Source organism: Thamnophis sirtalis, unplaced genomic scaffold, assembly GCF_051295495.1.
Source record: "Thamnophis sirtalis isolate CommonGarterSnake01/CBP01778 unplaced genomic scaffold, rThaSir2_p1.2 scaffold_1, whole genome shotgun sequence".
Classification (NCBI taxonomy): domain Eukaryota; kingdom Metazoa; phylum Chordata; class Lepidosauria; order Squamata; family Natricidae; genus Thamnophis; species Thamnophis sirtalis.
Genome location: NW_028261381.1, coordinates 66,350,126 through 66,373,765, shown reverse-complemented (window position 1 = coordinate 66,373,765; position 23,640 = coordinate 66,350,126). Strand labels below are relative to the sequence as shown.

Here is a 23,640-nt window from a genome sequence, read left to right as displayed (position 1 = left end):
AAACTAAAAGTTTGGAGTCAGGACCCTGGTGCTGATACAGTGCTATTTTTTGTAGGCAAGATAGCTTGGAGGGACAGGTCCAGTTCAGTTTTATTTCCTCTTTTCTCAACCCAACTTCTCTTCCATGAAATTTATCCCTTCCTAGCCATTAACTCAGCATGGCTGAGCAAGTGATTTCTTAGCAAGTGGCTGTTCTCTCACAGATGATTGTCAACATATTGCCAAGTTATATAAGCCATCTTCCTTCTGCTAATATGTACACCTGCCCTACCAGTTTCTCTGAAAAGATTTGTTCTTTGGCATCTTCTACTCAAATCAGTTCCCACGCAATGTTGAGGAAACCGAGATAAGCAAATAAAAGGAAAGCCAAGAGTGCTAGAAAGGAAGATAAAAGGTTGGCAGGGAGTCTATGTAAAGGTTGTACCAACAGTCTATATAAAGGGGGGGAAGAATGCTTTCACTGTTGGCTTCCAATATTGTGCCACATCAAGGAGGGCCTGGCGTAAAAGAAAGGACAAACACAGATTCCTAGCCCAAAATGTTCCTCTTCACTATTATCCTGTATGTGTTCTGCACCAATGTGGCTTCCATTTCTTCAGGAACATGCTGTAAGTTTTTCAAATCGCTCTTCCTCTTCGATCAGCCTTCCTTCCTTGCAAAGGACTTTGATACAGGAATTGGGTATATCTAGTTCAATGAAAAGAAGAACTATGGGTGATATTATAGCAGTCTTTCGATATCTAAGGGGCTGCCACAAACAAGAAAGGGCTAACCTATTCTCCAAAGCACCTGAGGGCAGGACAAGAAGCAATGGATGGAAGTTAATCAAGGAGAGAACCAATCTAGAGCTAAGAAGAAATTTCCTGACAATTAGAACAATTAATCAGTGGAATGACTTGCCTCCAGAACTTGTAGGTTCTCTGAAGAAATTGGACAACTATTTGTCTGAAATGGTACAGGATTTCCTGTTTGAGCAGGGGGTTGGACTAGAAGACCTCCAAGGTCCCTCCCAACTCTGTTATTCTGTTATTTTGAAAATAAGTGCTTCATTTGCAATATTGTACTATGCAAAGCACCTCTTTAACAGCCCTAGAAGCATAATATTTGTGTACTGTGTGGATTATTTATGCATAAAGCATTTATGTCAGACTAACTTTACTTCATGGAAATAGTTCTGAAGAAAAAGGTAATTAAAATATAATATTGCATAAAGCCCAATCTGTCATTATTTCTACTCTCTAGTTGATCTTAGTTGATCTTAGTTCAGTGTTTCTCAACCTTGGCCACTTGAAGATGTCTGCATTCGCTGGCTGGGGAATTCTGGGAGTTGAAGTCCAGACATCTTCAAGTGGCCAAGGTTGAGAAACACTGATCTTAGTTTCTATGAAAATAATGGGCCTTAAACTTGTGCGCATTTTCCTGCATTGACTTCAGTGAGATTTCAGAACAAGAGAGTACATTCCATTGAGTTAACTGGGCCTAAGCCCTACATGAGGATACTGTACATAGGATGGCAATTTTAGCCTGGATTCAATGCCTTGGTTGGAGCTTATGCAAATTCATAGCTGAGGGTGAAGCTCAGGTAATTCTGGATAGTCTCAATCTGAATAATAGAAACGTATAAAAGTAAGAAAAGTAGTGATAAACACAGCGATACTGTATATTCCATTTGAAGTTATCCTTGTTGTAATAACAGAACTCCCTAGTGGGCAAAAACTTTTTGGTGAGCAAAAAAGGAGAAAGAGCCCCATCCACAACCCAATGCAGGGGAAAAAATGTAATACAGGGAGTCCTTGAATTACAACAGTGCAGTTAGTGACTGTCTGAAGTTACAATGGCAGTGGAAAAAGTGACGTATGACCATTTTTCACACTTATGACTGTTTGCAACATCCCCATGGTCATGTGTTCAAAATTAAGGTGCTTGGCAATTGACTCATCCTTATGACGATTGCAGTGTCGCGGGGGTCATGTGATCACCTTTTGTGACCTTCTGACAAGCAAAGTCAAGAGAAAGCCAGAATCACTTAACAACCATGTTACCAGCAATAGCAATAGTACTTAGACTCATATACCGCTTTACAGTGTTTTTACAGCCCTCTCTAAGCAGTTTACAGAGTCAGCATAATTGCCTCTCAACAATCTGGTTCCTCATTTTACCCACTTGGGAAGGATGGAAGGCTGAGTCAACCTTGAGCTGGTGAGATCTGAACTGCTGAACTGCAGCTGGCAGTCAGCTGAAGTAGCCTGCAGTACAGCACTCTAACCCCTGTGCCACCTCGGCACTTAACAACTGCAGTGATTCACTTAACAACTGGAGCCAGAAAAGCTGTAAACTGGAACAATATTTACTTAAGAAATGTTTTGCTTAGCAACAGAGATTTTGGGCCCAATTGTAGTCATAAGTCAAGGACTACTTGTAGATACAATTTCTGAGGCTGAATTGTAATTCTGTGGACAAGCTACATGAGAGTTGTCTAGGATCAAATGCTGTTCTTGATAAACCTCTGGCTGTCTTGATTCTAGCTGTCCCGAATGATCAGCAAGGGCTGGTTAGAGGCATCCAGACTCAACTGGAAAAGTGGGGTGGTATGCAGGGCAAACCTGATCCAAGTATCCTGATTGCTTTGAACTTGGCTGAGGACCCCAACCTGAGTGTGATAATGCATTTGGTGCAGCAGATCAAAGAAACAGCTGGAACAGGTAGGATACTTGAAATGAGAAACGTTTACATAAGCCACTTCTTCTGAACCAGTTCAGTTCTTTAATTTGTTCCATTTTGTAAAGAGGGAAACATAGAAATAGTTTTTCAGTGGCCACTTTTAATAACCGGCTAACTTATTAAAAGCTAATCTGATCACGAAAAATACCATGAAGGTTTGTGATTTTGTTTTTACTAGTATGTCCTAGTTTTAACCGCAATATATCTCCCCAAATTAAATAAAATGAAATGTCCTATTCTAATAATTGCCTGTAAGCTTTTTCTTGATAGCAAATGACCACTAAATGGCAAAGTTTTCATTGTGATCATATGTACACGCTGGCAAAAGTTCATCTGCTAAATATTTCCCTGTTACCATTTGTCACAAGGAATCAGAGCAATTTTGGGAACAGGCCAAAGCAACTTTGTTTTTATTGTTGATCACCTGTATTAAAAAAATCTTGCCAGACTGCATTCCTTTGGGAACCAGTAGGTAAGGCTTCAGGAGGCTGATTTATGATGTTTCCTCCTGGGGTGTTACTCCAGGCCGGTGCCCCTTTTTACTCTCACTTCTCTTTTAGCTGGTTATTCCTCCATAGTCACATAACTATCAAAGTAGCTATTTAAATATAGGATATAATAGGAAGCATGTATGTATGTATATATGTATGTGTGTATATATGTATGTATGATGTGGCTCAGTGGCTAAGACACTGAGCTTGTCAATCAGAAGGTCAGCAGTTCAGCGGTTTGAATCCCTAGTGCCGCATTATGGAGTGAGCTCCCATTACTTGTCCCACATTCTGCCAACCCAGCAGTTTGAAAGCATGTAAAAATGCAAGTAGAAAAATAGGAACCACCTTTGGCAGGAAGGTAACAGCATTTTGTGCGCCTTCAGGTTTAGTCATGCCGGCCACATGACCATGGAGATGTCTTCGGACAGCGCTGGTTCTCCTGAAAAGGAGATGAGCACCGCCCCCTAGAGTCGGGAACAAGTAGCACATATGTGTGATGGGAACCTTTACCTTTTGTACCCTAAACCTATTCTGGATCATCATTCCCCACTCATGTGGAATACATTTGTGGATCAATGTTAACTGAATACTATCCTCAGAATTTCTTTCTCTCATATTTAAAATAAATTTCCAGACAACACACAGTGTCCTGGGTGGCATAAGTACAACTGATTTATTTATAGTCCTCTCAGAAGTTTCATTAAGTCTAAAGAAACCTGCTGTCCTGTAAGTGGTATTAAATTGCAGCTAAAAATCCCCTCCACAGACCAAAACAGTAGGATCCAATTATGCTAAAAAAGAAATTACGAATCTCATCACAAAAACAAAACAATTTTGATTAAAAGGCTTAGAAGCATTTTTTCCTGGAGCTGAAATTATATTAACCACTGTGAGTCTGTACTAATTCAGCCATGTCTGTGTCTAGACTTCTACAGATTGCAGTATGGTGCATCTGACACCAGCAACTCCAGTCCGTGAAACCTTACATTATCATTGGTTTGTCTTTAAAATATCAACCACATGCTTCTGCAATGTATGCAAGGAAAAAAGAGAAGGGGGGGGGGGTGTTCCAGTTATATGATTCCAATTTTAAAGCAGTTCTCCCAGATGTTTTGGGCTGCAGTCTAGACTTCCAGCCAGGATGGGAAAGGGTTCTTAATTGCTTTTGAAGCATTGATTACTCAGTCTTTGTCCTCTCTTATCCCTTCTTGCAGAGATGACCTCTGGCAAAGTGGCTCTTTATGTCCTAGCTCTTCGGTCCTCCTGCCAGAATCCTGCTGATGTCAGCACGCCAGAAAAACATGTCAACCTGGTCCAAGTCCTTGAAGAGAAAACAAAGGAAGAGATTAAGCATATACGTAAGGAGACAAATGGGCATTAGATTCCTTCCTTTCACTCTGGTAACAAAAGGGATGATTAATGCATGGATCCAACTGTCTGTGTTCATTCCCCACCACTGGCTTTCAAGGATGGTACCTGGTTGAATTGAAATGTCCCTCTATTTTAGGAATCTTATCTATGCAATTCAGAATGCTCCAAGCAGTTCCAGGATCAACACCAAGTTAGCACTCAACTGTCTATCCCTGGATACAAATACTCAATCAATTTTATAATTATTCTCTTAGTCAGTCTGGGAATTACGCTACCTGTTCTTTGTCCCAATTATGAGCAACATATTCTATTCTGCATTTGAAAGACTAATGCAAGCTTAATTGCTTACAAACATTCTTAAATCCTTAGTTAGGGCACATTTTCATCCAGTTTCCACATACAATATCTCACAATTTCTATTTATTCTGATATCCATGCACATTTATTCTTCAGAACTAAATTTTCTAATTAAAATGTACTTTTATAACAGCTGCAAAATTGATCTACAATTCTGATGATCATAGATCATGGCTTTGTAATATGTATACTTCCTTCCTTCCTTCCTTCCTTCCTTCCTTCCTTCATTCATTCATTCATAGCATTTCTCTAGCCACTTAGCATGTACCAAATTCTGGGCACCATTCAAAAATAAAACAGCATCAATACAATCAAAACATTAAAACCAAAAGAACCAGAACCACAGCTAAACTTTCTCATGCAGCACATCATATATGCCAATCAACATTGTACATAAAACCTACTGAAAACAGGAAAATCTTTGCAAGTTCTCTGAAAGGTGATGTTGCACTAATGTACTTGTGGGGAAGATTTGTCTTAGTTCATATAACATGCTCTGTGCTAGAAAGAGTAGAATTCATAATGTATAAAATGTTGTTTAGCAATTTGATATCTGTATCTTTGTATCCTGAGTTTCCAACAATATATCTCACAGCCACTTTTGACAAAGTCAGTATTGTGGGTATTATAAATTATGCCTAGGAGAGGTTTATAGCCCTTTTGAGATATTCTCCCTATCCCTATTGGGAGAGATTATAAACTCTCTTGCAGAAGGGGAATGGAACTTCATTTTCTGCCCATTCTCATCATTTCCCCAGTATTTAAACCTAACTTGCCTTCCAACTTAGAGGGGAAAATCTGCAGCTACAAACCCAATCTTTCCCCATACACAAGCACCTGGACATCTTCCAGGTGAGTAGACTTCAGTTTTGATGCCAGCTGGGGAATTCTGCAATTGATTTCTACAGATCTGGAAAATGCTAGTTGATAAAAGGTTATTTTTCGTGATTTAGAATCCTGCACCATTATGGTTATCAATTCCATGGGGATCCCACTGAATTATAGCTAGTTTGTGATTTCAGATCTCTCCTCCTCCAATAACTACTGTTTAAAATTAGTTTTCCATTTCTGTCTCATTTTGAACTCAAGCTCCAAATAGTAACAGGCTGAAGGTAGATGTCTTCTGTGACGACACAAGAAGTGATTGCTAAACATGCTTACTTTTCAGGTACCACTGGGACTCCCAAGACAACCTACTACCAATTTGCTCTAGATACTTTGGCTCTGTGTGTAGAAAAAAGTCCAGAACTTGAAAGGGCTGCCACCACCCTGGCCAAGGCAGTCTTGGCTAATCGTTTCCAATTCAATGGTCATTATTCTGTAGGTAAGATATTGCTTCCCAGAGACACCAACACATATATGATTTTGAATATGATTTTAAATTACCTTTTTATTCTGAGCTTCAAAAGGCTTCAAGATAGACCTCTTAATAATACCCTTTAATGATCCTGGGAAATAGGCTTCACTGAGAGATGACGAGTGGGACCCCAGGGATCTTCATGATGAACAAGTGATTGATAAACTTGCAATCCACCATCCATTGCATCATCCATGATGACAATTTGTAATAAGCAGCCTTTTTCAATTTGGCCTGCTTCTTTCAATATCTGCTATTGTCCAGTATTTAAATCAAAGAGATCCCTGACTCTTCCTAGATTGGCAAATACTCCTCACTTTCTTTTCACTGCTCAATCCCTTGTTTGATGTAATTCACAGATACTGGTGCTGTAGCAAGTCTGGCACTGTTCTGTTTCTATGAAGGAAGGATCTCGTCTCAGCAAAGCAAACTTGTAGGAGCTATACAAGAAGCCTTGGCCCTGGCCACAAAGAATATCCTTAATGAACAGCAGGCTAATGGCCTCCTTGGAAATATCTATAGCACTGGCCTTGCAATGCAGGTACATCTGATCTTTTATTTGGGAGGGATGAAAATCCAGGGGGATGTGGTGTCTCAGTGGCTAAGATGCTGAGCTTGTTGATCAGAAAGGTCAGCAGTTCGGTAGTTTGAATCCCTAGTGCCGCCTAACAGAGTGAGCTCCCATTACTTGTCCCAGCTTCTGCCAACCTAGTAGTTTGAAAGCATATAAAAATGCAAGTAGAAAAATAGGAACCACCTTTGGTGGGAAGGTAACAGCATTCCGTGCACCTTCGGTGTTTAGCCATACCAGCCACATGACCACGGAGACGTCTTTGGACAGTGCTGGCTCTTCGGCTTTGCTACCGAGATGAGCACCACCCACTAGAATTGGCAACGACTAACACATATGTGCGAGGGGAACCTTTACCTTTAAAATCTAGCAATCTGGTCTTTATTCCTTTGAATCTTACTAATCATCTCTCTTTCTTCTCTCTCTCTCCTCTTGCTAATTTCCAGGCTCTCAGTGTTACTTCTGAGTTCTACTCTGCTAATGCATGGAACTGCCCAAAGACCTTGAAAGAAGTGCTAAGTAAGATCACCCAGGGAGCCTTCAGCATTCCAGCTGCTGCTTCTCAGATCCTGCCTTCCCTGGTGGGCAAAACGTATTTGGATGTGAGGGGTCTCACTTGCAGCTCCGAAACTGGTAAGGCAGCTTCTTAGCAAAAAGAAACTCCTCTGACACCTCCCTTGTTTTCTGAAGGAGAAAAAAATAGAGAAATGGAGGAAACAGTGCCATTTCCAGGTAATATTTATTTCATCTGGGTGCATTTTGGATATTTCCCTGAAGGGTGCCAGAATCAGACAAGGTAAATAAGGACAAGCACTTTTTAGCCATACTTTCAAAATGTATTTATTTGACGTGTCCAAAGATTGAAAGAGGCACGATGGGAACACTCTAAAGCCATTGGAAAGGTATGGGGCACAATTTTCAGCATTTTTAATTCAAATCTATTTTTATTCAAAATAAATGTTATGCTATCACAGGCTTAAATCACTAATTAGTGGCTTGTGTCCATATTTAGAAAGAATTACAGAACCCTCCACTAAATTATGCCACCAAAGCCAAACAGATTTTTCATCTAATTTGAATGCTTTTTGGATCCACAAAACAAAGGTGATGAGGTAGGTGTGCAATGGATTGCCCAGCCTGTAACAATCCAATTTATTCAGTGTTGTTGATCTGCAGCTCCTACTCAATAGCTCAGGGATGTCAAACTCAAGGCCTGGGGCCTAGATCCAGCCCACAGGGTGCTTAGCTCTGGCACTCGGGGCCACCTGGAAACAGTGAAGGACTAGCCCGTGGTACCTCTGCCAGCAAAAATGGAGTTCAGGAGGGCCCCATGCGACCCTCGTGAGCTCTGATTTTCCTGGCAGAGAGTTGCAGGAGAGGGTTGCAGGAGGCTCAGGAGCCAGAGTTGTTGCTTGCAGAGCACTCAGGCCACCACAGGCTCCCCCCAACATGAGTGGCATCGAGCTGGCCATGCCCCCCTGGTCACACACCCCACCCCCACCCATCCTGAGGTCAAACACAACCCTGTTGCGGCCCTCAATGAAATCAGGCTTGACACCCCTGCAATAGCTCATCCATAATGATGAAAACAGTGGTGTCTTTAGCATCACTCTTGTCATACTGGCCAGGATTGGTTCTGGAGTTATTGTACAGTGATTCTGGAAAGTTGTACAATGGGAGAGCTGTACACCATTGCTGTTATACCAGATGCAAGGGAAAAATGGGTAATGTAGATATAGAGCTCTGGTATAACAACCATATTTTAATTCTGTCTATGGATCTACTTTCACTGCACCAAGAAAGAGCAATCTTTAAAATTTAAATTTAAATTTCTTACCAAGTCTAGCTCATATCCCTGACTCTTCTAAATCTCAGCTGCGAAAATCTATAGGATATTAATAAGTTATTTCAGCTGCCTTCTCTTCTCTTTCATTTGTAATAACAGTGCATTATAAAGTAATCAATAAGCTAATAGGACCTTACTTCGAGTATTCCACAACTGTGAAAGTACCAAAGGGTTCTGTGCTGCTCGCTGTCTTGAAAGCCGCTCAACAACTTAATGCGAATGAATTCAGGTAAATAGACTCCTGGTAGATTCATTATGAATTCTGTCTCTGAACTTTTAAAGGGGGGGAGGGCATTCAGCCCAGGATGTGAAGTGTTTCTTATTTTCACTTCAAGAAACCTTAAACATTCATCAGTATTTTAAACTGTTTTTGGGTTGGAGGCTGGATGCATTTCAATATTTGATTTCTATGAACTATTTTCCCCTATAACATTCTTGATCTTTTCTGGTTCTTTCATTTTTTTCTTGTCCATATATAAAATACTCCTTAAATTACTGTGATATAATTCACCATTTTCTTATTCATCCTCCCTTCCTGCTACATTTTTAATGAATTTGGCACCTTGCAGCTTCGAAACAAAGGAGACCTCTTGGGGCCTCATGGTCACCTCTATCAATGGCCTCCAAAGCAGCACCAATGAAAAGACCTACTGGCAGTTCCTCAGTGGCAAAACATCCCTTAAACAAGGTACATATTCTTGGGAAGAAGGAAAGTGCTGAAAGATACAACATAGTTCCTCCAGATACCTGCAGCCTTTATCACACATCTTAAATATGATTAACTTATTAGTGAATGTGCAGCTATAGAATAGTAACAACAACAACAACAACAACAACAACAACAATTTAAGTACAGCAAAAACCACTGGGACCATCAGATTGAGAAGGTTTTAGAGAATGAGAAAGTCAAGATCTTGTGGGACTTCAGAATTCAGACTGACAGGCACTTGGCCTACAACACACCTGACATAACAATAGTTGAAAAGAAAAAAATATGGTTCATTGACATTGCAATACCCGGTGATGCACAAATTGAAGATAAGCAGCAAGAAAAAATAATAAAATACTGGGACTTGCAAATTGAAGTTGAGCGACTGTGGAAAAAGAAATCTAGTGTTGTCCCAATTGTAATTGGAGCCCTTGGAGCAATACCTAAAGGGCTACCTCTCTATTTGAAAATTCTAAATTTACCTGACTTGAACATTCTGACTCTACAAAAAACCACCCTACTTGGAACAGCTTATATCCTCCAACGTTACCTTAACAGTTCCTAGGTCCTTGGTTAAGACTCGAGCTGTTGAGCTACCAACCAGCCCCAAAGGCTGTGAATCTCACCAAAGATTAACCAAATAGCAGCAACAATAGCAACAATAGCAACAATAGCAACAATAGTAACAATAGCAATAATAGCAATAATAGCAATAACAAAAAAGAACACCAAAATAATATATTTGTTTCTGTTCAAATGGCAAAGTCTTCAAGTTGAGCTCAACTCCTCATGATTTCACTCATATATCTAGGTAATTTTCTGAGTGCAACACTGATATTATGTGTCACTGACTTTTCCTGAAATAAGCTTTCAACTTCCCTACACTATAGTGCTGGCATGACCTAGCAATATCCTATCCAGAGAATAATTAGCTTTGACTCTAGTTAGTGTTTGACCCCAGACAAGATTGCCAAGTGCTGCAATTAATTGAGAGCCTATTCAAATGCACAATTCCCAAAGGGCAAGAGGAAATACAATATATAGATTTTACTTATTTACCAAAGTGACTGATATGCAAGTGAAGAAAAATCAAGATTGTTAATCAGTTCGACACACAGGCTAGGAAGACAGTTACATCAGCAAGGGCATCAGTCAAATGAAGTTAGGGCTGAAATTTAGTCCCAGAAAAAGACTGGGCAAAAGATCAAGATGAAGAAGAGGTTGAGGAGTACAATAGCGAAATGAAGATTCAGTGGAAACAGAGGGACAGAACCTTAAAGAATGAGTAAACTGGTATTCTAATGAATGGGTGCCCAACATTATCCAGTGATGTTCAGTTATTGATATGCATAAAGCTGACACAAATATATTACAGTATAGAACATAGTTGTCCAATCTTTTAGCTTGTTTGGGCTGCATTGAATGAAGAGAAATTGTCTTGAACCACATATAATGCATATAATATAGTTAATGTATATAAATAACAAGCTTCCTTTATTTTTATAATTTTTATTATCCTGTGCATTTGTATTACTAACTGTCCAAGGCCACATGCAACACGTGGGCAGTCTGTTGGACATGTCTGGTGTAGTGGATAGGATTATGCAGTGCTTTGGATTTGATTCTAAAAAAATGCTTCAGTGCACTTGGAAGTGTGAATATATCCCAAAGAGGCAACTGGACTTCCTTGTTTTTCTTTGAAGATGTTTTGCTTCTCATCCAAGAAGCTTCTTCAGCTCTGATTGGATGGTGGGGAATGGAAGGATTTGTATTCCTTGCAGATGGCTGGTCATTTAAATTTTTATAGACAGATGTTGAGGTCACTTGGAGGTTTATCCGCCCTCAGGGTCACCTGAGTAGTGCAAATGGGTGGGGAGCCTTCTTGGAACTGCTGAAAGGACTATTGTGGATTGGAGATAGATGATGTCATATCCCTCTCCTTCTGTTGAGAAAGGGCTATTCAATTTTGACATAAATGGCTTCTTTGACCCCTCTTTCAAACCAGCGGTCCTCTCTGTCCAAAATGAGGATGTAGCTGTCTTCAAAAGAATGGCCTTTGTCTTTTAAATGCAGATGGATTGCTAACTTTTCTCCTGATGGGTTTGTTCTCCTATGATGTGCCATGTGTTTTATAAACCTCCAAGTGGCCTCAATGACTCTCTAAAATATTGCAAATGACCAGCTGTCAGCAAGGAATATAAACTCTTCCATTCCCCACCATCCAGTCAGTTGAAAAAGTTGGATGAGAAGCAAAACGTCTTCAAAGAAAAAGAAGAAATTTTAGTTGGCTCTTGAAACAAAGCACTTTTGCGACAATCATGATCTGGATAACTGAGAATCCCCATGAACAAGTGTGAATACAGTACTTGTTTCCGATTCTTTAAAGCAACTGTCTTTTGGAGCTTATATGGCAGCTTTTGCATCCTTGCGGGTGGGGACACGGAGCAAATAAAAATGTACTTCATGACTCAACAACTTACGCATTTGTATCTAGTATCAGGAAGCAACTATGACAGGACGGGGTTGTATTGTGATATTAGTGCATGCATACTATTTTTCATCACTGACTGGCTGTGGTCAGGCTGGCTGTGGTCAGACTGGCTGTGGTCAGGTATGCAAGGCAGCTTAGTATCTGCATATATCTAATGTAATACTAGTTTTCAAACCTCTACACATATTAAGATTTATAATATATCTAATGTAGAGAGTATGATTTACTTTTCAACATCATGTTTTTATCTTTGCAGGGGTTGGCAGCTACAAACCAAAAGATAATGAAGAAATTGTGGCTATGTTCAGTAGATATTGAATTATCACCTATAATATAAGATAGGAGAAACATTCAAGTCTGCTTTGTATCAGAGGATCTCCTTTTCAGACAAAAAAATGTGGCAAGATGACAATAAAAATGTTGATTTGATCTGTTCAATGTATTGTATGTTTCAAAATGAATTAATAACTGAATGCCAACAAAAGCACTTTATTATAAGACATTATATATTGAAATACTGACAAAGGGACTGACAATTTTATTACATGTTTCCAGGGATATATTCAGCATAGAGAGAAAAAGATGAGCATGCAAGAGAGAGAGGGGGGAGGGGGAGGGGGGAGGGGGGAGGGGGAGGGGAGAGAGAGAGAGAGAGAGAGAGAGAGAGAGAGAGAGAGAGAGAGAGAGAGAGAGAGAGAGAGAGAGAGATTGATTTACTTCTGCAAACTAAAACGTATCAAAAGAAATGGACAGACTTGAAACACTTGCATATGCTGATTTACATATATGAATATAAATTTAGCAAGCATAATGCAATTGAAATGGACATAAATACATCTGACTGAAATTGAGAAGACTATGTTCCGTTTCATTAACTGCTGATGGACTCTGGTCTTCAAATGATTGTTTTTTATAATAGTTGTTGAAATAGAGGCTGCCCTCTAAAGTGAGACACAGGCATCTGAGATTTTTTTTAATTAACTAGTTTGATGCTCCCTCATTTCAAAATACTCAAAAATAGTTTAATACTGTATAGCAAAAATAAAACTACAACAACAAACCAATAGAAAAAATAAATTATGTCTTGTGGTCTGTAGGGACTGCCCATGGCCCTTTCCCACCTCCCATCCTAGATTTCTTGCCTGGGACTCCTGGATCTTCCTGTTTAATGATCCATGCAGTCCTGAAGCTACAATGACAATCAGGTCTGCCAAAATTGCTGTCACTAAGCAATGCAGTCACATGAATTGTGATTTACAATGGCATCACTTAGTAAAAGAAAAACCAAAATTATACATATAGACTGGGTGAAACCAGGCTTAACAGCAGTAACTTTGAGAGGGATCTTGGAGTCTTAGAGGTTAACCAGCTAAATATGAGCAAGCAGTATGCAGTGGCAGTCAAAAAAGCCAATGCAATCCTAAACTGCATTAACAGAGGGATACAATCAAAATCAATACCATTTTATAAAGCCTTAGTAAGACCACACCTAGAATATTGCATCCAGTTTTGGTCACCACACTATAAAAAAGTTGTTGAGACTCTAGAAAAAATGCAGAGAAGAGCAACCATGGTGATTAGGGGACTGGAGACTAAAACATGAAGAACGGTTACAGGAACTGGGCATGGCTAGTCTAGTGAAGAGAAGGACCAAGGGAGACATGATAGCTGTGTTCCAATATTTGTGGGGCTGCCACAGAGAGGAAGGGGTCAAGCAGAGGTGGGTTTCTACCGGTTCGCACTGGTGCACTAGCGGTAATTTTGCCTGGGTCGCCGGTTCTGCGACCCATGCTGGCGACGTCCCCAAACTGGTTCCTTGGTCTTTGCCGACATGCTTTTTATTATTTTTTCATGGTCTTCGCACATGCACAGAACAATTTACAGTGAACTGTGCATGCACCTGCAATGCGTGTCTAGTGAAGCGCGCACAAAGCGAACCGGTACCAACGCCAGTAGGAACCCACCCCTGGGGTCAAGCTATTTTCCAAAGTACCTGGCAAGCAATAATGGATGGAAACCGATCAAGGAACGATTCAACCTAGAAGTAAAGAGAAATTTCCTGACAGTGAGAACAATCACCCAATGGAAGAGCTTGCCTTTGGAAGAACATAATTTTACATTTCTTCAAAGAAATGGGTTGAACTTGTAATCAAATTATAAATGAGGCTTAGTGAAGGGGTGCATGATTTCCCTACTTTATTCTTCTCCAGATGACACTGCTACTTCCAAATGGATCTTTTAATGTACAGCAGTTTTACAATTCATTTGGATGACATTTAATGCAGAAATACACCAAAGTATACACTTTCAAAGTCATTACAATTTATTCTCAGATGTTTTGTCAATATAGCTTTAACATCAGCAGTAATACTCCTCGAGGCATCCCTTGAACATTCAAGCAACTACAAATACCATCACAAGTATTTTGCATATCTGATATACATTTATTAAATGTTATTCTAAAATATCAAAATGCTATGTAGAAATCAGAAGACAGGATCCAGCTGGTTTTATTTTTTAAAATAAAACACCAACAGGCTGTAATAACTATATTCTGCGCCTTTAATATCTGTTGATATTAAAGATGCAGGATGATTTACTGCCACGAATTTAGGCTGTTTCAGTACAGCATTGTTATTTTGTCAAACCACATACACATACCCTTATTCGCGGTAATGTCACAGAAAATAAATTAATTCGGTATATCAAAAATATACAAGAAATACTGGATGAATCTAAATTCCCCTTCTCAACAGACGATCTCTCTCTCTCTCCCCTCCCCGCCACCCCAGCGGCGTCACGCATGCCTTTCCCGGAACCAAAATGTCGCAGCGCTTGTTTCCGTGGACATGTCTTGAGATCTTCCCGACGGAAGCGTTGCTGCCCGGGTGGGTTAGAACCGTGCCGTTCACAATACAGCAGAAGAGGAGGCAGCTTTCTCCGTTGCTTTGTCGGCGCGATCATAGCAGGGATCACCCAGCCCGGTGTTTCTACAAGGGTGGCTCGTCTTCGGGGTTAAGGGAATGTGGAGGCTGGCTAGGCGCCCTTTAAGCGCCCTCGCGGAGACGCCGACAGGTCAGAAGGGGGTCGAGCCGTCTTCGTTAAGAATCATGGAGGGAGAATGAAACGCTTTGTGCCTTTTTCAGTGCAGTCCTTAAATCTTCCGTGCAGCAACAAGAGCCAAACACCACCACCACCACCACCCTTTTCAGGGATATGGCGTGAAATTGTTGAGTTCCTATTCCGTGCCTGTCTCTCTAGCACGCATACGGCTCGTAGTTAACCAGGTTAACTACGCGTGATAACTACAGCAAAGGCAGCTACTTCGTATCTATAATAGTTGTGAAAGGAGACAAACGTTAACGGTTATAAATTGTCCTTACCCACTGCAAGTCTAGACTTTGGGAAAAGTGCAAAGAAGAGCAACTAAGATGATTAAAGCTCTCGAGACAAAAACTTACGAAGAACGGCTGCAGGAAATGGATAGGGCTAGTCTAGAGAAAAAAAGGACTAGGGATGACATGATAACAGTATTCCAGTATTTGAAGGGCTGCCACAAAGAAGCGGGGGAGGTGTCCATTTATTTTCCAAAGCATCAGAGGGCAGGACAAGAAACAATGGATGGGAACTTTATAGCAGTTTATTCTGTTAATTGGCCAACCTTTTGTGTTTAATTCATTATGATTTTCTTTTAATGTGATATTCTAACATGGTTTTTGCCCATTAGTAGTATAAGTAGGTGGTGCTGTTGAGCATAATTTTTCTCAGTCTCAAATAAGCTGCTGTGGCTTTCAGAAGTGTTAGGACTATAATTCCCATCATATCCAGTCAGCGTGTTTGATAGACTACACAACCTGATGTCTTCAGAGGAAATATAACTATAACCAACCTCCTAATATGAGAGAAATGTTTTCGGGATATGTTACTGGTTTGTTAGGTGGAAGATGCCTTTATAAGAGTGTGGGCCAATTCCTTTTTGGCAATAACTTTTTGTGCATTTTTTTTAGGTTTTGGTGGAATCAAAATTCTTACTGCTGGTTACAGGAAATATGATCCACTTCCAGATTATACAGGTACTCTAAGGATAGAGGAGAATGTTACTGAAATGGTGTTATTTTTATTGCTTTTAAATGTATGTGTATAGTAATATCCTGAAAGGGAAAAATATACCATTCTTTTGGTTTTGTACTAACATATTCCCCCCAATCTGTTTTTTTACTTTTAACATTCCAAACTTTTTTTGCTGATGTTTGGTAGCAAATCACTGAATACCATAAAGATGAAATAATTCCCTATGAATGCTATTTGTTTAATGTGTTTGTAGATAATTTCTCATTTCAAGAACAAATCTTGAAACAGTACAGTCAATTAAAATACAAAATATAATAATTTTTAAAAAAATAGTAGTTGAAAAAAGAGGGAAAGAAGGAAGAATACAAGTGAAGCTCTCTCTCTCTCTCTCTCTCTCTCACACACACACACACACACACACACACACACAGATGAATGAAAGGCATAAGGGAAAAATAAGTGCTCAATAGGCTCCTAAAAATATAATACAAGGCCTCATTTATTTCAAAAGGGAGAATTTTCCAGATTGATAAATAGATACATAATTTGAACATATTAACTTTGTTCTTTTTTTCTGATGGAATTGGGGGATATGTTTCTAAAATATTTCCAGTATGCGCCCTTGAGGTGTCATGCATGTACATGGTTATCTATATGCTTTGTAATACTTAGCAAAACAATACCGTGACATCTGTTAATAGTTCTTTGTATTAGAACTGAAATCTAATTATGTTAGTTATCCCACTGACAGTTCTTTAGCTAAGGCTCAATCACAACTTGCTCTTAGATCATAACTTTATTCCACAGAGCCTCTTATATTATTTCAAATGTGAATTTGAGCCTCCTTTTTTAAATCTCAGAGATAGCTTGCTCAATTTAAAGTGCACATGCAATCTCAATAAAGACATGGTGGCGTGGACAGTAGACACACCACCCTGTCTTCTGCTTTTGAATTAAGCATTAGCAAGACGATAGGCTCTTTCCTTGGTCCCAACTTAGATTTAACTGAAGAGAATAAAAATAGGTTTTATACATATGAATATCTCCAAGTAGTGTCACTGGAATGTAAGGAGAAATCTAATTCTAACTTAAGGCCAATTTAGACTACTGCAGTTGCAAAACTGAAATACGCACACATTTTTTGCAATCACTTCTAGTACTCCCTCTTTTGGTCAATACCATGTACTTGCTGTACGTAGGTTCTATTTATCACTTTGGATTAAGTTGCTGGCATGTACTGCCTTCTCTGTGTTTCTTCAAAGTTGGTTCTTACGTAAAACTTAAAAGGACAGAATTTCTGTCAACCTTTCAGTTACATTTATCAGAACTTTTAACCAGCATTTTTAAATAAGATGCCTTGGTCTCTTGATGTAGTAATTACTAAATAATGTTTTATTTTAAAATGTAGTGATGGTGCTTCTATATAGTTGTGGTAGGGAGGCAGTTAGAAGGCACAAGCATAATCCATGAGCTCAAATTCAGAAATCTGAGCACTTCCCCATTACCGGGGAAGGAGGGTTCGCTACGTCACAGAGATCCCTCCTTCTGGCCCTATGAGTTCCACTCCGAGGCCAGATGGCGTGAGTAATCGGGACCCTGGTCTCAGGCTGTTGTCGCTAAATGCCAGGTCTGTGGTTCACAAGGCTCCCCTCGTCCGGGACTTAATTTTAGACGAGAGGGCAGACCTGGCATGTATTACTGAAACCTGGCTGGGCCCGGAGGGAGGAGTCCCCCTCGTAGAGATGATGTGCCCAGAAGGATTTCAGGTGCTTCATCAGCCGAGAGCCCAGGGAAGGGGTGGGGGTGTGGCTATTGTTATCCGGGAGTCTTTAGCACCTCGTAGGATCCCTGCTCCGGAGCTTGTCGGGTATGAGTCTCTGCTGGTAAAGTTGGACCTCAAGGGTCAAGTGGGTTTGCTGTTAACTTACCTGCCTCCCAACAGCGTTGCAGCAGCCCTCCCCTCGCTCCTCGAGTCGGTAGCCGAGCTAGCAATTGAGTTCCCCAGACTTATGGTCTTGGGGGATTTCAATTTGCCTTCGCTCGGTGAACACTCTGATGGGGCACAGGAGTTCATGGCTTCCATGACAGCCATGGGCTTGACCCAGGTAATTCGGGGCCCAACCCACTCAGCGGGTCACATGCTCGACCTCGTATTCCTCTCGGAGCAGTGGACTTGTGATCTTGGTCTGAGGGGTAATGCGATCATACCCCTGTCGTGGTCAGACCACTGCCTACTGAGGCTTGACTTCCGGAGACCAAACCCCCACTGTAGGGAGGAGGAACCGACCAGGTGGTTCCGCCCCAGGCGACTTTTGGACCCCTTGAGGTTCCAGACGGAGCTTGGGGTTATTCCCGATACTCTCGCCCACAGTCCGGTGGAGACTCTGGTTGCTGCCTGGCACTCGGCAGCATTGGAGTCCCTTGACCGGATTGCGCCACTACGGCCGCTCCGAGGTGGTGGATCCCGGAGGCCTCCTTGGTTTACCGAGGAACTCCGGGAGATGAAACGCCGGAGGAGACGCCTAGAGCACCTATGGAGGTCCAATAAATCCGAATCGAACCGAGCACTCTTAACAACTTGCACCAAGGAATACATCAGGGCTCTTAGGACAACAAAAAGATCGTATATTGCCACCTTGGTTGCATACGCTGAGTCTCGTCCAGCCGCCCTGTTCAGGATAACCCGTTCCCTCCTAAATAGGAGGGATACGGGGGACCCCTTGCAGGGTAGGGCTGAAGATTATGTCCAGTTCTTAGCGGACAAAGTTGCTCGGTTTCGGTCGGATTTGGACTCCACCCCTGCAGATTCAGCCGAGGCACAAGAGGATAATTCGATAGACCATCGCTGGGTTGAGTTTCAGGATGTTGCCCCCGGGGACGTGGACAAGGCCATGAGGGCTGTGTGTGCCTCCACCTGTGTACTGGACCCGTGTCCCTCCTGGCTGGTTGCCAACAGCGGAGAGGTGACACGGGGCTGGATCCAGGCGGTTGTCACCGCCTCCCTTCGGGAGGGGCTCTTCCCCTCCGCACTTAAAGTGGCGATGGTGAGACCCCTCCTGAAGAAACCATCTTTGGATCCAGCCGTTCTCAACAATTATCATCCAGTCTCCAACCTCCCCTTGTTGGGAAGGTTGTTGAGAAGGTGGTGGCCTCCCAGCTTCAGCGGTCCTTGGAGGAAGCAAGTTACCTTGACCCATTCCAGTCCGGCTTCAGGCCTGGTTACAGCACAGAAACCGCTTTGGTCGCATTGACCGATGATCTCTGGAGAGCCAGGGATGGAGGCCATGCCTCCATCTTGGTTCTCCTTGACCTCTCGGCGGCTTTCGATACCATCGACCATGGTATCCTTCTGCGACGACTGCGGGAGGTGGGGGTGGGAGGCACTGTTTTGCAGTGGTTCTCCTCCTACCTCTCGGACAGGTCGCAGTCGGTGTTGATTGGGGGGCAGAGATCGACCCCTAGGCCCCTAACATATGGGGTGCCGCAGGGGTCGGTCCTGTCCCCCCTACTGTTTAACATCTACATGAAACCGCTGGGCGAGATCATTCGGAGGCATGGGATAAGATACCACCAATACGCGGACGATACGCAGTTGTATTTGTCCGCCCCGTGCCAACTCAATGAAGCGGTGGACGTGATGAACCGGGGTCTTGAAGCCGTTAGGGACTGGATGAGGACTAACAAGCTTGTACTCAACCCGGAGAAGACCGAGTGGCTATTGTGTTTCCCTCCCAATAATTTGGCTAGTGTTCCATCACTCAGGCTGGGGGGCCAAATATTATACCCCTCAGACAGGGTTCGCAACTTGGGAGTCCTCCTGGACCCACAGCTGACCTTCGATCACCATCTGTCGGCTGTGACCAGGGGGGCATTTGCCCAGGTTCGCCTGGTGCGCCAGTTGCGACCCTACCTGAACAGGGAGGCTCTCACAACAGTCACTCGTGCCCTTGTGACCTCTAGGCTGGAATACTGCAACGTGCTCTACATGGGGCTGCCCTTGAAGAGCATCCGGCGACTTCAGCTAGTCCAGAATGCGGCCGCGCGAGTGATTGTGGGTGTGCTCCTCGGTTTGCCCACATAACACCTATCCTCCGCGAGCTGCGCTGGCTACCTGTTGATCTCCGGGTGCGCTTCAAGGTGCTACTTACCACCCATAAAGCCCTTCATGGTAGTGGATCTGGGTACTTGAGAGACCGCCTCCTGCCAATTACCTCCTCACGACCGATTAGATCACACAGATTAGGCCTCCTCCGAGTTCCATCTGCCAGCCAGTGTCGACTGGCAACTACGCGGAGGAGAGCCTTTTCAGTAGTAGCTCCGACCCTTTGGAACGACCTCCCCGTGGAGATTCGTACCCTCACCACCCTCCAGACCTTCCGCACAGCCCTTAAGATCTGGCTATCCCGCCAGGCCTGGGGTTAAAGATTGGGATCCGTCCCCACCCGAATGATGAATGAATGTTGCTTCTATTTTTAATTATGTATTGTCTCTATATGTCATTACGTGTATCCCCTCCCTATAGGTTGTAAGCCGCCCTGAGTCCCCTCAGGGAAAAGGGCGGCCTATAAATAAAAGCAATCTAAATCAATCTAAATCTAAATCTTCTCCAGCTAAAAAAGGCAGTTGTGAGAAAAAAACTGAGTCTACAATTCCATTCTTTTAGGAATTATCATTCCTGAGAAACCCAAATTGAGAATTGTTGAAAGAGCACCAAACTTGATTAAGGTTAGGCGACAGCCCAAGAATTTACGTGACATCCAAGGTCCATCTACAGAAGCCACTGAATTTACTGAAGGAAAATTTGGTATTTTGGTAAGTAAGAATCTTCTTAGTTGTATAAAACAAGTGTAAGATTGTGGCAATTGGCTATGAAAGAGGAGATCCCCTCTTGCAATTTCAAAAATGTTACAATGATGGTCTTTCTTACTTGAATTATTAAAAAAAAAAATCCCCGTCAACTTTCCTTGGCCTGCAGGCTATGAGTGGTGGCTATCTCCGCTGGATTCACTTTGAAGTTATGCGTTTAAGTATTAATCGGCACATGAATTCCAAGACTATGTTTGCACTGTGGAGAGTCCCTCCTCCTTACAAACCCATTACTCGCAAAGGGCTCGGACACCGTATGGGTGGTGGCAAAGGTGCAATTGATCACTATGTGTCAGCAGTGAAAGCAGGTCGCCTCATAGTGGAAATTGGTGGGCATTGTGAGTTTGCTGAGGTGAAACACTTCCTCACTCAAGTAGCCAAGAAACTGCCTTTTGAAGCCCAAGCAGTCAGCAGGGAAACCCTTCAAGAGATGCGGGACAGAGAAGAGGAGAGGCAGCGTAATAACCAGAATCCATGGACATTTGAGCGCATTGTTACTGCCAATATGCTGGGAATACGGAAATATCTGAGCCCTAAAGACTTACAGTACAAGGGTCGCTACTGGGGAAAGTTCTTCTTGCCTGACAGGGTGTGAGTGGAAACTTTTGGCACCTGATCTGCTGCAACCATTCTTTGAAAACTTTGCCTTTCTCAACACACAGATTGGTGGGTGAAGAAATGAGTGGCTATATATCTGGAAGCCCAATAAGTATGGAGGGCGATAATGATGTAGAACTTGGTATAAATAAACTCATCATGAAAGTTTGTTACAGTGTTTGATATTTTGACCTTCATATGAGAAATTCTGTGCATCTTTGATTTGCAAAGAGGTGGTACAAAATTCTCAAAATCCAGTTAAATATTTGGATGTGTCAATAGATATGCTGGACATTTTAGAACATTTTATGGGAATTATTTCCTATTCACAAAATTGTTGCAATCTTTCTCAATATTTACCAGACAGTAAACCAGTGAAGTACTTGCTACCCTTCCAGCACACCCTTTTCATTGAATGAGAGTGCATTTCCAAGCACAAAGCAGTGATTATGGCTACTTATCATTTGTAATGGTATGTGGGAATGACATGCAGCCGAGGCAAGAATCTTCCTCTTTCCTAAGGACATAGCCACATCCTTCATGCCATTATTATTTACTACAATAAAAATGTGTCTGGGATCAATGTAGAAGTAAAAATAAAGGTGTCATTTGCTGCTGCTATTTTTATAATTAAATTATATAATTATATTTAATATATAATTAAATTATATAATTAAAAGACTAACAAATACTAGTCAGATGGTATAGGCAGCCTTTAATAAAAACTGGACCATTGGGTCATCGTTTCAGAGATATTTCATTACCTAAACAAACAGAATGACCACAGCAAAGAAAATCAATGGGAGCAGCAGCGATTTCCAATTCCCTGTCAACTTCCCCAGTTTCCTTATGGGACATTGGCAGGAAGCAAGGGAAATCTTCTTCCCTCCCTCCCTCCTCTTTCTTTCCTCCTTTCTGCCAAGGTCTCCATTGACTTAATAAAAAATAGGTACTATATGGGTTGGGAAAAGGGCACATGTGTGCAGCATGGATGAGTAAGAGTATATCAGAATGTACAAGGATTGCTCAGTAGGTTCAGGAGTACGTGTCGAGGAGGAAGCAGAGAGCTGTATGAGGTGTTACACAGGACAGGAAGGATGCATGAGGGTGCTGCATGGATTGGGAAGTGTGTGTGAGGGTGTATGAGAGGTGCCACATTGGTTTAGGGTATGCCATGATTTAGCATAGGTTGGAGAGGGTGCACAAGAGGAGGAGGAATCAGGGAGGGCATGGGGAGTGTGTAGGTTGAGCAGGGTGCACAAAAATGAGCAGAGGCACCCCCACAAGTTGGGGAGTGTGTGTAGGATGCAGCATGGGCCAGAAAGGTTGTGTGAATGAATGGTGTGGCATGAGCACAGAAAGGAATGGGGAGATTGTATAGATGGGAGAAATGTACCTGAGCAATATGCGACCTCTCCTGCCTGCTTCCCTGTTCCTGATATTCTCAGCCAGCATCCTACAAGCAAGGACAAGGTTTGTGGGAAATTGGCAGGGATCATGGACAATTAGATTGAGTTTATACTTCCAGCTGGCTTCGCCACTGACTTGTGGGAAGTTGACAGGGAGCATTGGAAATGATAATAATGCAGCTGGTTATGACAACACTAAGTCGCCACATTTCAATCCCACAGGAGTCATTTGAGTCCTGGGTTTTGGACACATTCTGTTAGCCCATGTATGTTGATTCAAAAATGGTTGTCCTGTGATGTATCACTTTGCCCAAATGAATATTACAAACAAACACAACGGTTTTAGTAGTATGTATTTTTTTTTTTAAAGTGTGCATTTAGACCCATCCCTGCTGTAAATTTAGATGGAAGTTACTCCAGTATTTGGAGCTGAACTGGGAAGATCTTAGGAGATTCTAAGACCCAAATTTGTGTTTTTTTTCCCATATACTACTGTATCTGAGCAATTCTTTTATGACTTAGTCCATCACACATGATTCTAGATGAAATAAACTTTTTATTCAGGAGGATTCCTTTTAACATCTATGCTTTTGGAACGGTAGCAGAATAACTTAAATCTGGAATTACTAGTTCATTATATAGTTACAAATATCTCCCTTTCCCTATCTAGTGATTAATTCATTCCAAGGGGAAAATAGGAGATATTTACCCAAATGGAAACTAAATGGGTATCATTGGAACAGGATAAAATGAATAATATGCTAATAACGCTCACTCATC

General features: G+C 41.9%; 2 protein-coding genes across 2 annotated transcripts; both read left to right on the top strand.

Moving 5' to 3' along the window:
- Positions 1-435: 435 nt before the first annotated feature.
- On the top strand, positions 436-12,355 carry LOC148049489 (cobalamin binding intrinsic factor-like). The gene is made up of 9 exons (XM_087714519.1): positions 436-608; positions 2,526-2,702; positions 4,430-4,573; positions 6,112-6,267; positions 6,660-6,841; positions 7,318-7,504; positions 8,817-8,946; positions 9,287-9,405; positions 12,174-12,355. Exons 1-9 carry the CDS (start codon positions 539-541, stop codon positions 12,233-12,235), a joined length of 1,227 nt encoding a protein of 408 aa, XP_087570645.1. The 5' UTR covers positions 436-538; the 3' UTR covers positions 12,236-12,355.
- A 2,316-nt stretch (positions 12,356-14,671) lies between these two features.
- On the top strand, positions 14,672-21,620 carry MRPL16 (mitochondrial ribosomal protein L16). Its single transcript, XM_014059355.2, has 4 exons — positions 14,672-14,992; positions 15,925-15,990; positions 20,652-20,800; positions 20,964-21,620. The coding sequence occupies exons 1-4, from the start codon at positions 14,941-14,943 to the stop codon at positions 21,447-21,449; spliced, it is 753 nt and encodes a 250-aa protein (XP_013914830.2). The 5' UTR covers positions 14,672-14,940; the 3' UTR covers positions 21,450-21,620.
- Positions 21,621-23,640: the final 2,020 nt, after the last annotated feature.

What these genes read in the sequence shown, in the direction of transcription:
- LOC148049489 (XM_087714519.1), top strand. Translation starts at nt 539, where the DNA reads ATGTTCCTCTTCACTATTATCCTGTATGTGTTCTGCACCAATGTGGCT. An exon ending in CAAAGAAACAGCTGGAACAG is followed by an intron (nt 2,703 to 4,429) that starts GTAGGATACTTG and finishes CCCTTCTTGCAG; the next exon opens with AGATGACCTCTGGCAAAGTG. An exon ending in GGAAGAGATTAAGCATATAC is followed by an intron (nt 4,574 to 6,111) that starts GTAAGGAGACAA and finishes CTTACTTTTCAG; the next exon opens with GTACCACTGGGACTCCCAAG.
- MRPL16 (XM_014059355.2), top strand. Translation starts at nt 14,941, where the DNA reads ATGTGGAGGCTGGCTAGGCGCCCTTTAAGCGCCCTCGCGGAGACGCCG. An exon ending in CCTCGCGGAGACGCCGACAG is followed by an intron (nt 14,993 to 15,924) that starts GTCAGAAGGGGG and finishes CATTTTTTTTAG; the next exon opens with GTTTTGGTGGAATCAAAATT. An exon ending in TCCACTTCCAGATTATACAG is followed by an intron (nt 15,991 to 20,651) that starts GTACTCTAAGGA and finishes CCATTCTTTTAG; the next exon opens with GAATTATCATTCCTGAGAAA.